Source organism: Lissotriton helveticus, chromosome 1_1, assembly GCF_964261635.1.
Source record: "Lissotriton helveticus chromosome 1_1, aLisHel1.1, whole genome shotgun sequence".
Taxonomy (NCBI): Eukaryota; Metazoa; Chordata; class Amphibia; order Caudata; family Salamandridae; genus Lissotriton; species Lissotriton helveticus.
Window position 1 is genome coordinate 2,077,942,799 of NC_136057.1, and position 12,170 is coordinate 2,077,954,968.

The following is a 12,170-nucleotide window of genomic DNA, read 5'->3' on the forward strand; positions in this document are numbered from 1 at the left end:
GGATAGAAAGGTAGAAAGAAAGAAGGATAGAGAGGTAGAAAAAAAAGAAAGATAGAAAGAAAGAAGGATAGAAAGGTAGAAAGAAAGAAAGTTAGAAAGAAAGAAATAGAGGTATAGAAAGAAAGAAGGATAGAAAGGTAGAAAGAAAGAAGGAAGGATAGAAAGGTAGAAAGAAGGATAAAAAGGTAGAAAGAAAGAAAGAAGGATAGAAAGAAAGACAGAAAGACAGAAAGAAAGAAAGAAAGAAAGAAAGAAAGAAAGAAAGAAAGAAAGAAAGAAAGAAAGAAAGAAAGAAGGGTAGAAAGGTAGAAAGGTAGAAAGGTAGAAAGAAAGAATGGTAGAAAGGTAGAAATAAAGAAAGAGCTAGATGTATAGAAAGACAGAAAGAAGGATAGAAAGGTAGAAATCAAACAATAAGAAAATAATGAATTAAGGCATGATAGAATGGAGAAGGAGTGAAAGCAGGAAAGATAGTAAGCAAAAAAGAAAGAAAAAGAGACAAAAAGAAAGAAAAGCTAAGAGAGAGATAAAGTTAGAAAGAAAGAAGTAAGAAAAAAGGCAGGAGGGAAAGAAAGAAAGAATGAAAGCAAGAAAGAATAAAGAAAGAAACAAAGAAGGCAACAGAGAAAGCAAGGAGAACGGAAAGAAGGAATGAATGCAAAACAAAGCAAGGAAGAAGGAAAGAAGGAATGAAAGAATGAATGAGAAAAAGAAAGCAAGAAAGACGGAAAGAAGCATAAAAAGAAAAATGGGAAGAAGGAATGAAAGAATAAATAAAAGAAGGAATGAAGTACTGAAAGAAAAAAGAAAGAAAGAATGAATGAAGGAAAAAAGAAAGCAAGAAAGAAGCAATGAAAGACTAAAAGAGATTAAGGAAATCAAGCCAGAAGCAAAGAAGGAATGAAAGAAAAAAGGAAAAAAGGGAAGAGGAATGAAATAATAGAAGAAAGAAAGCAAGAAAGAAAGAAGGAACGAAAGAGGAAGAAGAAAAGAAATACAGGAAAGAAGGCAATAAGTGCTGGTTTTCTTCCTCGGCAAACTTCATTAACGAACCATTGGTAACATTATCTGCTTATAAATTCACATGTATAATACTGCAGCTTTCAATAACTTAATACAGAACAATTTCAAATAGAAGCAATTGCTATGCTGTGAAATACCAACAGTCAAAGTAGGCGAATGGGCACTACAAAAGGAATTTACAACAGTATTGGCATGATTCAAGAACTGATAAAGTTTTTCCAATGGCCTCTACTGCTGTCACATCAGACTTTAAACCCCAAGGCAATATCAAAGAAATACATTGAAAACAAAAACATTGGCATTGAAGTGAACTCGCTTGTATGTGAATGTGCTCCTTGTGGAAGACCAAAACGCAGTCACTCAAAGTTAAGCTATCCAGTGGATGAAGTGAGCTGACCCACTACCCCATGATGCATGCTGGAGTGAACCGAAGCAAATTAACATACCAACAGACCAATGGATGAAGAAAGCTGGCTGAAAGTCACTTTAAATAAGTATATTGAGGTCTTGGCGAACGCCAGACCTAAAAAAGTGTCACACCCTGAGGCACTGTAGAGACATGAATGTTAAGATTCCTCAAGGTATAGGGTGGAATAGAAATTATGCTTTCACTGTAGTAAATAGATGGCAAGAGCCCCTGCAACTTCTCAAGATAGACTAGTTTGAGGAAAAAATATTATTTGACCTATTGTGGATTCCTTGGTGAGTGAATTTAGAAATGTTAAAATGAAGGCATGACATGCAGCTGGCATTTCAATACATAACCGGATTCACTGACGAAGGTAAACTGCATTGCTTGTTAGAGGCCCCCTGAGCTTTTTATTGCAATATATCTAGTAGTATCCATGCATTGCATACTTCCAGATAATGTTGTCTTGTCCCATGTTTTGTGCTTGGATTAAAACTGGGTGATACATACCCTTGGAGACACACTTCATTTAGGCCTTTCCTCGCACAAATGTTGCCATGTTTCACTTAGAATTTGTGGAGGCAAAACACTTCACATTTGGAGTCTCAAGGTGAGAATGGGGTAAAACATGCGGTGTTAAGCATTATCACTAATCCCAACGTGCTGAATGCTAATCCCAGTGCAACTGATATTTACTAGGTGCTGCACTATAACCTCACAAAACAATGGGTAACAAGTAACTAGGCCTGCAGTAGAACTAACACAGCTGAAAGTATCAGTGGTTGATGCAAATTGACCTGCTTCCTGTTTAGTCCAGATTTCTGCCACATCTTTGAACCCACATCTTGGGTTTACAACTGTTCACAAGAGTGATGTGTGAGGAAAGTCAAAGATTTTACAGTGCCAGAACTGGACAGGTCACTGTGCCAATCTGGCATTTTGGCAATAGGCTGCAGAAGGATGGACTGCCATGTAACAACTATGCCCCTATGTCTCCATTCTAGCTGCGGTTAGCCACAGTGTGGGTGGGGATAGGATGTACATTTTTAGCAGAGCTGGCTTTGGTTTCCAGTTCAGCACTGTACAGTGCCTGTACAGTTTGATGTTTGATTCCTCTACAACCAATCTTATGTGTCATTCGGAAAATGAAATGTCAACAATATATATCCTTGCATCCAAACAAATCCCTGACCAGCATCCGGCACGTCTAGACACACATCAGGCTTTCACAAGATGGCTGTCAGTTTAAATGCTGTTTTATCAAATATTTGTCTTGGGAACTATTTTGTCCACTAACAAAATTCTGTTTTAAAAGGGAACTGTTGGCGGTGGTGGCCCGGCTGGATTTCCTGGACTGAGAGTAAGTATAACTTATTTTTCCAATTACCTTGTTTGTTGGCTTCCGCACAGTACAATTACATTATATTTTTCCATTCCGAGCTTTGGCAAAAGCGTGCTCTTCTCAATAAGGATCACACTGGCATGTCCATTTAAATGCCCTCTAATGTTATTTTAAATGTGTAAACATGCATTCATTCATGCATTACTTTTATTTATGTCGGATAGTCTGCTGTGCTGTAGGTAAACTAAGGAATGTTTATTTCTTTAAGTCATAGGTGATATATTTGATATATAAACACCTCCCTCTATATTTGTCAGTTTTATTACAGAAAAAGGAATAAAAAAGTAACTATTGTTGCTATGTGGTTCCTCCTCTTTTTTAAGTAATTTGGAATGGCTCTTTGCTGGCTATCATAATGAGCTCCTCCAATGCACGATTCATTAGCTAGCTATCAAGTTAAAAAGACATGAGTTTACAAAAAATGGGGAAAATATGTTATTTTTCAGACAGTGTTTGGTGTGCCCAACTTTCCTTCTCAGAGTGAGTTTCCCACAATTAATAATTTTAAAGATATTTTTAAGGTTACAACAGAGCTGTGAAAGCTTTTAGGGTCAGAACATACTAATGCATGGGACCATGTGAATTGTGGTCACAGTTGGGTTGTTCCTTACCCATAAGCCTTTTTCCTGCGTGTCCCAGCTTGGATTTCTCCAATAACTCCCACCTCTTCCCTGTTGCCTCGGCGACAATTCAGATGTTCACATTCCAAGTCTAACCCTCGGTTTTTTATCTGGACCTATTTTAACACTACCCACCGTCTGTTAGTAACTACCTCACACCATCACATTTGGAAGTAATAGCTTTGTCTGTGGCCAACGTTTGGCTCCATAGTGACTGGTTCTATGGCAGAAAAAGTAGACATTCTCTTGGGTCAAAGGAATGAAGTAACAAAAGTTATACATTGAACTGCTATCCTTAATTTTCCCAAAATTACCATCACAGTTGAATGACTGTCAACTCTCCATTGCCTTTCAAATGATGATGTTCAGGCATTAAAATATTATATGTAGAAAGGATGTGTATAAGGTCAGGCAGATTCAACGCCAGATTTCTATAATCAATTTCTAGGCATTGGCCACACAGACAGTCGTTAATAGCACCACATGTTGACGGGGCCACACTCATGAGCCATGTAAACAGGGGGCAGCTACTGGATGGCAAAATGAAAAGGGGTGGTTGAAAAAGTGCCTTTCTTAGGATGCTAGAATCCCTAAAGACGGCCTGGTCTAAAATGGTATACATGTTAACTATAGATCTTCCTTTGCTTCATCTTGTACTTTACAGCAGAAGGCAGCCATTTCAGACTGCATTACCCCTTCCTGTCAAATTTTCATACACGATCTAATTTTAGAGGATACAACGTAACACCTGCCAACCTTAAGTGACTAATGACAGAGTCTGTGGACTGCCCGCCCTTCCTGCTCACTCAAGTAGCACCAGTGTAGCATTCGTTAGACAGTGTGCTGTGTGATGTTTACTTGTGCTGTCTTTGCCAGTCTTTTAAATGCTTAAGAGGAGATCTGAAAGAAGGTAAAGTGAAATCTAAGTTGGAGCAAATGAGCCAACATAAGGGAATTTTCACCTATTACACATTATTGTACTAACAGGTTGAAAAATGTTTAACAGTGTTGTCAGTAACCTTTTTCGAAAACCCATAGCAACTATTATAGTAGAACACAGGCTAATTTGTCTCACCCAGAGTACTCACAGTAGGTTGACCCTGGTAACTCCCCTCTTCCTCACCGAATTATCACCATGTCCAGTGTACATATATGACATTGCTACTCATTAGACTTCCTTCCCTCGAGGGCTAATATCTCATTATGTTGGAGGTTGAAAGTGTTAACCTTATCCACCAGAAATCTGAGACACAAATTTGCAAAGGAAGCTTTTTTCACCCAAAATAAAGACCGTCCTTGGAATGGTTGCGCCTAAACAATTGTTTGTTGATCAGGATATCGCCAGGATGTACCTTCCACTGTACCTAAGAGAATGAATTGGAACTTAAAAGGGTTTGGTAACTTTGTCTTTGCACGCCCCTCTGTGTAATTCATACTCTTGATGCTCTAGGAGGAATATGAGCCCTGTTGGCTCCACTTCCACCCGTACAGAGAAGCAGGTCAGTCAGGGTGTGGCATATGCAAGGAAAGCATTTTTACCAGATTAGCAGATTGCTGATTAACCAAGCTAATTAGTTAGGTGAAACTGTTGATGTCAACTAAGCTGTGGTTGTCTTATCAGGTGATTGATGTCGTGGTTGTTGGCCTGTTCTCAGCCATCACTACAGCAATTGATGCAGTAACCCTACTTCCCTCTCCCCAGATGTCTTCACTTATATCTGTAAACTAACCCTCGTGTACAGCACTCAGGTGCGTTTGTAGCCAGGTCTGTGCTGTACAAGTCGCCTACATATATAGGCATACAGGGAATACGGTCCTTCCAGTTGTGTATTATCAGTGCTTTGCAAGTCACTGAGATGTTCTTTGGCCATAAAAAGATGCTCAGTCTCCAGCAACATGGTTTTGTTTGGTTGCAACACTCATCAGTGACTAACCAAACCCATAGAATGTATATGTGAGGGTACCTCTTGCCTTAAGTGAAATGCATTCCCATTTAGTATTCTCCTACAAGCAGGGGCAATGGATTTATGTATTTTTTAGGTCATGGTGTTTTCTGCATGATTACTGATTAGCTGCATTTGCCACATAATCTATCATCTGTATAATCTGCATATTTCAACCAAAAAAACAGATTCTAGTTGTAACAGATCAAAAGTTACTAAAAGCGTGGTGACACATGTTACTACACAAAGGTTGGCTGGTCACCTTACTGTTGCTTATTTCTACCTTTTGGTGTTAAAGTGGTACCAATTAGGTAAAACCTTTGCCCAGATAGTGTTGACGTGTACAAATTACAAAATAATAAGGTATTACTACACTAAACGTGCCACATTATGCTGCATAGTTTGCCTTTTCTTTCCACATAATTCAGTCAACCCTGCCACATAATTCTTGTGGTGTGCTTATGCTATGTTATGTGTATTTCTAAAGTGCTCTATCACTCGTAAGGGTATCCAGGCACTGAGTTGGTATGTGTGCCTACCCATGCCTTTGGTAGGTTGGTTATTTGAAAAGCCAGGTTTTCTTTATAAGAAATAAATTCTAAGTTTGAATTGTAATTCAGGGCATATGGGATAAGATCGTTAATTTTCTATATTGAACTGTGAACATGATAGGCCAGAATGGATTCTTTTTGCATTATGTCCATGCCATAGTGTTAACTATATTTTTCACATTACTTTTTAACTGTCATGTTTTTAGATTATTTTCACACAAAAAAGTCTGGAAGGCCCAAATCTACTCACCCACAGTTTTACAGATGTAGACCAATTATTTACCATTGCATTGCTAACATGTTGTTTGCTTCACCTACATAAAGGCACTCTTAACCTGGTGGCTTTAAAAGCAAAAAGGAAGAGTTGCAACAGATTTAGTAAAATGTCATTTCTCTAAGATTTGGATTGATATTGATTAACTGGGACCATTGAATGAACTTAAATACTGAAAAAGAAGGAAACAATCCAGAACCCCACAATTGATCCTCAAAAAGTAGGATTGAAATGGAGAGATCACTACTCTTTTACAGAAAAAAGAGCCAAGACATTGTAAACCAGTTATTCTGGAAGACATCTATATGTTGAAAATATTGCAGCAAAATGGAGTAGTCATGGTGTCAACCACTGCGTAGAGGTCCAGCAACACTGAGGTAACAATTCCACCAAAGTCTGCATCCATTCAGGTCATGTAAACAAACATGACCTGAGCAGTCCAATTCAGTCCCTCACAGAGTGAATAAAATGGCCTTATGTTGCAATTAAATGTTATTAGCGTGGACATATGTTTGATGATTTTATAGTACTACCTCCTCCTGCAGTATTTCATCATGGGGAACATTTGATATTGGGTGATAGGTTGTGCGATAAATGCTGAAGATGTAAACCAGAGCACAGAGGTATTTACCATCTGTCAAGGACAGTATGCCACAGGTGGCCATGAAGCCAGAATTTTAAACATTTGGGGATAACATTGATTGAACAGAAAGCCAAAACATCTGCTTTTCTTGTTTTTTCTTCTGCTCATTTGATAGTTGGGCATGTTTCTTGAAGCCGGGTGTTATTTCCATGGTATTAAGTCCATGTCAGTTTTTATGCTGTTTTTGAGTTCTGTGAGTTTGACATTAATTTTGCCTTTGAAGGTATTACAGAGGGCTTGAGTAGAAACAGCATCTTCCAGGGTGGCCTCTGGGTTAGAGCTCTGATTTAGGAACTGAAAATAAATATTTTTGAGCTGATATAGCAGCGGTTTTCCTGCAAAGAGTATATTGTTCTGAATGTATATTTCTCATAAGCTGATGATGCAGAATGATAGAATGCAGTCTCTGCTCTGGATTCACTTACTAGGGGTTACAACTCACAGACTAGATGTTTCTTTTGCAGAACTAATGAGAACAAATAATATCTCATCAAATATTGGGGTATTTTCTCCTGAAAATCTCAAATATTTTGAATATTTGAATGTTGAGAGTTTCATTGAAGACAATGGAGGGGCTTGAATGAATGGAGGACATTTAATATAGCGCAAAGCTACTAAAAAGAGTGTCCCGGCGCTGACAGAGCAAGTGGCAGGATACTTGATGACTTGGGGCCAATAATGGCTGGTATTGGCCTTCTGCTCCCATAATCCAATGTTTATCTTTCTATTTCTCTCCTTTAAAATGTTGAACATTTTACCCTAAGGGACTGAAATGTTCTACTATCATTATAAGCTTTCTGGCTCGAGCTCTATTGGTTGCTGAAGGCCCTTAACGGTGGCTCGCCCTAAAACGCGTGCTTTTAACAGCCAGTAGAGCTCTCATTAGCGGCCTATAAGGCTATATTATGAAGGTGAACAAGTATTATTGCACTGCAGCCTTTGAGGGGTTTTTCAGTGTCTTCATCACAGGATTCCAATTTTGAGGTTATTTATCAACAGATATATGAACCCTCCAAGGGCATTCCTTTCTTCCATTGACTGAGGTTTTTTGTTTTTTTTTTTAGCAAGTGCTTTTAATTTGCAACCATTTCCAGGATGAGGCTGAGTGTTTAAAGACATGCTTGTCAGGCACGCTTGTAAATCCTTGACAAGTAGTCAAGGGATGAGTGGTCGTCTTCGATGGCATTTTAAGCTCTCCTGAAGAGCACAATTATTCTGTCTCTCTTTTTCTCAATTAGTTTTTTTTTCCAGTTGGCTTAGGCATGATAGAGTATGTTAGCTTTTTATGCACATCTCGAAAAAGTCAGCATCGAACAATCCGCGCAGTTTCTACTAGACACAAAAAGTCCTTAATTCAATGCCAAGGCGAGATCTTGCAGCCAGCCTTCCATAGTACCAACCCCAAGGGGGGCCCTGCCAAAATACTTGATCTATCGTTTACAATGAATGGACTGCAAATTCTCGGGGAATTAATAGGCTGGTAAAAGGCTCGTGCAGTTTACAAATGCTACTGAACAGTTGCTTAAGGTTTGTTGGAAGGCGAACCTTTCAAAAACAGCGCTTGGCTTCAGGTTTAAGAAGCCATTTATGCGCTGTCCATAAAATCTTTCCAGTAAACTGATTTTTGCAAAAATCCATAAAGGCATTATTTGGCAGGTGTGTTGGCGGAAAAGGGGAACTGTTTGCCAGCAGGAGCGATATTTTGCATTAGGAGGACTGAAGGGACCAATATCATTCCCGGGAATGAAATGGACACAATATTTATTATTAGCATCAAATTCCCCCTTCACAGTTTTATTTGCGTTCCAAAAAATCGAAAATACTTTAATCCTAAAACAGGCTTGTCACAAAGTGTGCAGTGGAGATATACAAACGATGTCGTTGCTCTGGACTCAATATTTCCTGCTCTTTTAGAGTTCATTCAGAGGAGTACACATGAGAATTCGCCCATTTGTGTTTATTTTCTTGTTTGTTTGGGAGCAAGGTGTTTGCACACTTTACTTGAGGAGATTTGGCATTTAACTTGATACTGATTGATGTGAGATTATTGAAATCAGTTGAGCTTCTATTAAAGGTTTCCAAAAATGTATTGTGATAGAGGAAAAAGCAGCATTTGAAGCTTGCCATAACGGCAGTAGTAAGGGCCTTGTTACGATTTTGGCGAATGGGATATTCCGTCACAACCGTGGCGGATATCCCTTCCATCGCATTATAAATTCCATAGGATATAATGAAATTGTAATTTAACAGCTTGGATATTCGCCATGTTTGTGACAGTGTAACCCTGTCCATCAAACTCGTAATCAGACTCTAAGTCATTTTACCTTCTTATGGCAATGCTTTAATGCAATCCCTGACCTCCGAGTGTCTCATACTTGCATTTGTATCACATATATGTAGGTTTCTCATAATAATCTGTTGGCATAGATCTCAAATCACCTGCCTTTTGTGCATGACACCCGCTCTGGGGGTTCTTACACTGGCTCTACCGCCAGTCTGACTGCAACTGGCTCCCAGCTGCATTGTCAGATAGCAATCTGCAACACTTATTAGTCTGCTCATTTTTTTACAGCTCCAAAAAATCTGCATTCAATGCTTTTTACAGTATTCTGGGCTCTGTAAATAACAGATGGTAGTATTTCCCAACTTATGGTAAACATCTATCTACGTTTGTAGTACAGAAGAGTTAGTGGGCTTTGCCGGGAGTCGAACTCATGACCTGCAGATCACCACTGTATTCAAGACATGACCATAAAACTAATTGAGATAGTCCGCAAGCATCCTGATTGTTTCACATCTGGGAGGAGAGGGAAGCACAACTCCTTTAGTCGATATGGTATGCTCTTGAATCAGTGTTTACCCAGTGTGCTTTAATGCGTTTGCTGCTTCAAACGTTCTGCGCCGGTGCGAAACGTTCTATTAAGCGGGCGGGGCCGCATCGGCCAACAGACGTGCGCAGCACTACCGAGGTAGTGCTTGCGACGGCCGTTGGCCGACAGAAGCAGCAAACGGGTTAAACATGTGGATTGAAATACACAGCTGAAAGGTAAAATAATGTCATAGTTGGGTGAAAAAGTAAGCCCACCACTAAAATTGAGTCTCACCTATCAAGAAGCTATCCAAAGGTTTAGAGGTAACCAATTGATACTCTTCTGGTTAGGGGGGCTAAAAAGACGACCGATATGTCGCCCTGTCGGATATGATACAGCATAGTAGTTTCACACATAGGGACCGAACACAGAAGTAAAGGTGTAAAGACTCACATTGGAGCATAAAACTAGGCTAGAAATTAGAAGTAGGTTGAATTGGAAGGATCTTAGATGTTTTCATTGTTTGTGAGTGTATGAGGATACAGGAGAAGAAAAATCATTAGGTTTGCTGGAGTCTTCCTCCTTCCCGAAATGAATTACAGAATCGTTGCAGTGTGATAACGTTGAAAAGGCAGCATCAAAACAGAAGATACCTTGGCTACCACAGCAGATCCTGCTAAAGGCAATTTAGTATCATTAAACTCTTGTAGTGCTATTGTTAGAGATTGTATGAACAACATAATTGTAAAGAGGAGAATGCACCTTTTAATAATTTCTGTTAATGTTAAGTTAATATTGATTTGACTGCAACCTACAGAAGAATTTTTTTTTCCTTGAATATTGAATATTCTCAATTTGTCTCTGTCTTATTAGGAGAGGCATAATCTCAGACTGACTGATACAATAAATGAACAGGAGAGCGGCATCACCCTCTCATTATAACATGTGATCTCTGGCCGGCTTATCAAATAATTATTGCCACAGAGCTCCATCAAGGAAACTTTCAGGAATCTTTTGAAATGTTTAAGGAAAAGATCCACTGTAATTTATGATCCAAAGTTGCTCTAATAATGCCAGTAGGGTAATGATATATGTGACTAACGCTAAGCATTTGGTCGGTTGCCTCACACCAATGCAATTAACGCGCTGAGCCAGCAAAGCTTTCAACCAGCAGCACAAGATACTGGTGGTTATCCAAATATATACAGGAGAGTTGGATTTTAAAGTTAATGTTATCTGTATATTTTAAAGTTGCATCCTACTCCTGCTTAACAGCACAATCATCATCATCATACCAAGATACCCACATTTCTTTATCCCATGGCTGAATATTGAGTAAGATGCTGGATCCAACTCTTTGTTAAGTTTATTAGTGATGACATGTTCATGTAAGCCTCATGGGGCACATGAGAGTATCCTACAAACATTTGGGTTCCAGGAACAGTATAAGTGGACCATTCTGTATAATTTCCCTGGCTGATGTCTAGTTGTCGATTAGCAGAGACATTATTTCTATACTATCTGTGAAGAGCCACAATACGCTGCATCTGTTTGGTGGAAGGATGTGACAGATTCTAGTTCTTCTTGCTGTTCATGTTTGAGGTCTTTTGAGGCTTTATTCCAGCTCAAAACTTAAAACAATTGGAAACATTAGTCACATCTATTTCCTTCAAGGTGGTGGCAGTTCAACTTACTGCCTGCAATTATACTATATGGACTTCTCCAATAATGTGTCGTCACTGCAAAGATTTGTGTTTCGCATTGATAGGCCATAACCACCCGCTCAAAGCCCTTTTATCTTGAATTAAAGTTCAATTTTAAGTTGTGTTCAAATTATTTGCCCAACTTATCGATCTACTCCTTAAAATGGGAATTGCCCTTTCTGCCTTCCACCACGAGTGACTTAACAGTCAATGCATTACATCTAACCAAACAGTTTGAGGTGTTCTTGCTGACCATAAGATTCATTTCAGTGGGCTTATGCAGAGTCAAGAAATCTCATTGTAATGCGCATAAGCATCACCTTGACCAGATTTTCCTAAAACACCAACATTGTCTTTCAATCACAATAATTCACAGCAATGGTACTTAATGCTGCCCACTGAGAAATAGCTTGTGAAGATGTCCAAATAGTTGAAAGAACCAATGCATAGTGACAATTGGTAACATATTCTAGCAAATAGTCAAACTAACATATTCTACACACAATAAGGCGATGAACCAATTGTAAAATCACAGCATGGCATCAAACCAGCTTGGTCAGGACAAATAGAGGCTTTACCCATATTCAGAATGCCAGTGGGTTTATGCCTTTTTTTCTCTTCTAGTTATCAATGACTCAGTGCTTTGGAGACCTTCCAACAGATTCACCAGAAACATTTCTTTTGCCACAAGAAAGGCACTGATTCTGGTGTATCCCTTTACTTTGATTAGCAGAAATAGCTGCTGACGTCACCAGCACACTGCAATCCTTTGCAGCATAGGTTACCTCAGGT

The 12,170-nt window shown here is 39.0% G+C and overlaps 1 protein-coding gene across 1 annotated transcript in view; it reads left to right on the forward strand.

Moving 5' to 3' along the window:
• The window catches only part of COL24A1 (collagen type XXIV alpha 1 chain), a 979,161-nt gene that overhangs the window by 463,371 nt on the left and 503,620 nt on the right, over positions 1-12,170 (forward strand). Inside the window, exon 14 of the mRNA XM_078645481.1 lies at positions 2,748-2,792. Coding sequence (XP_078501607.1) covers positions 2,748-2,792 — 45 coding nt within the window. The remainder of the gene's footprint in view (positions 1-2,747; positions 2,793-12,170) is intronic.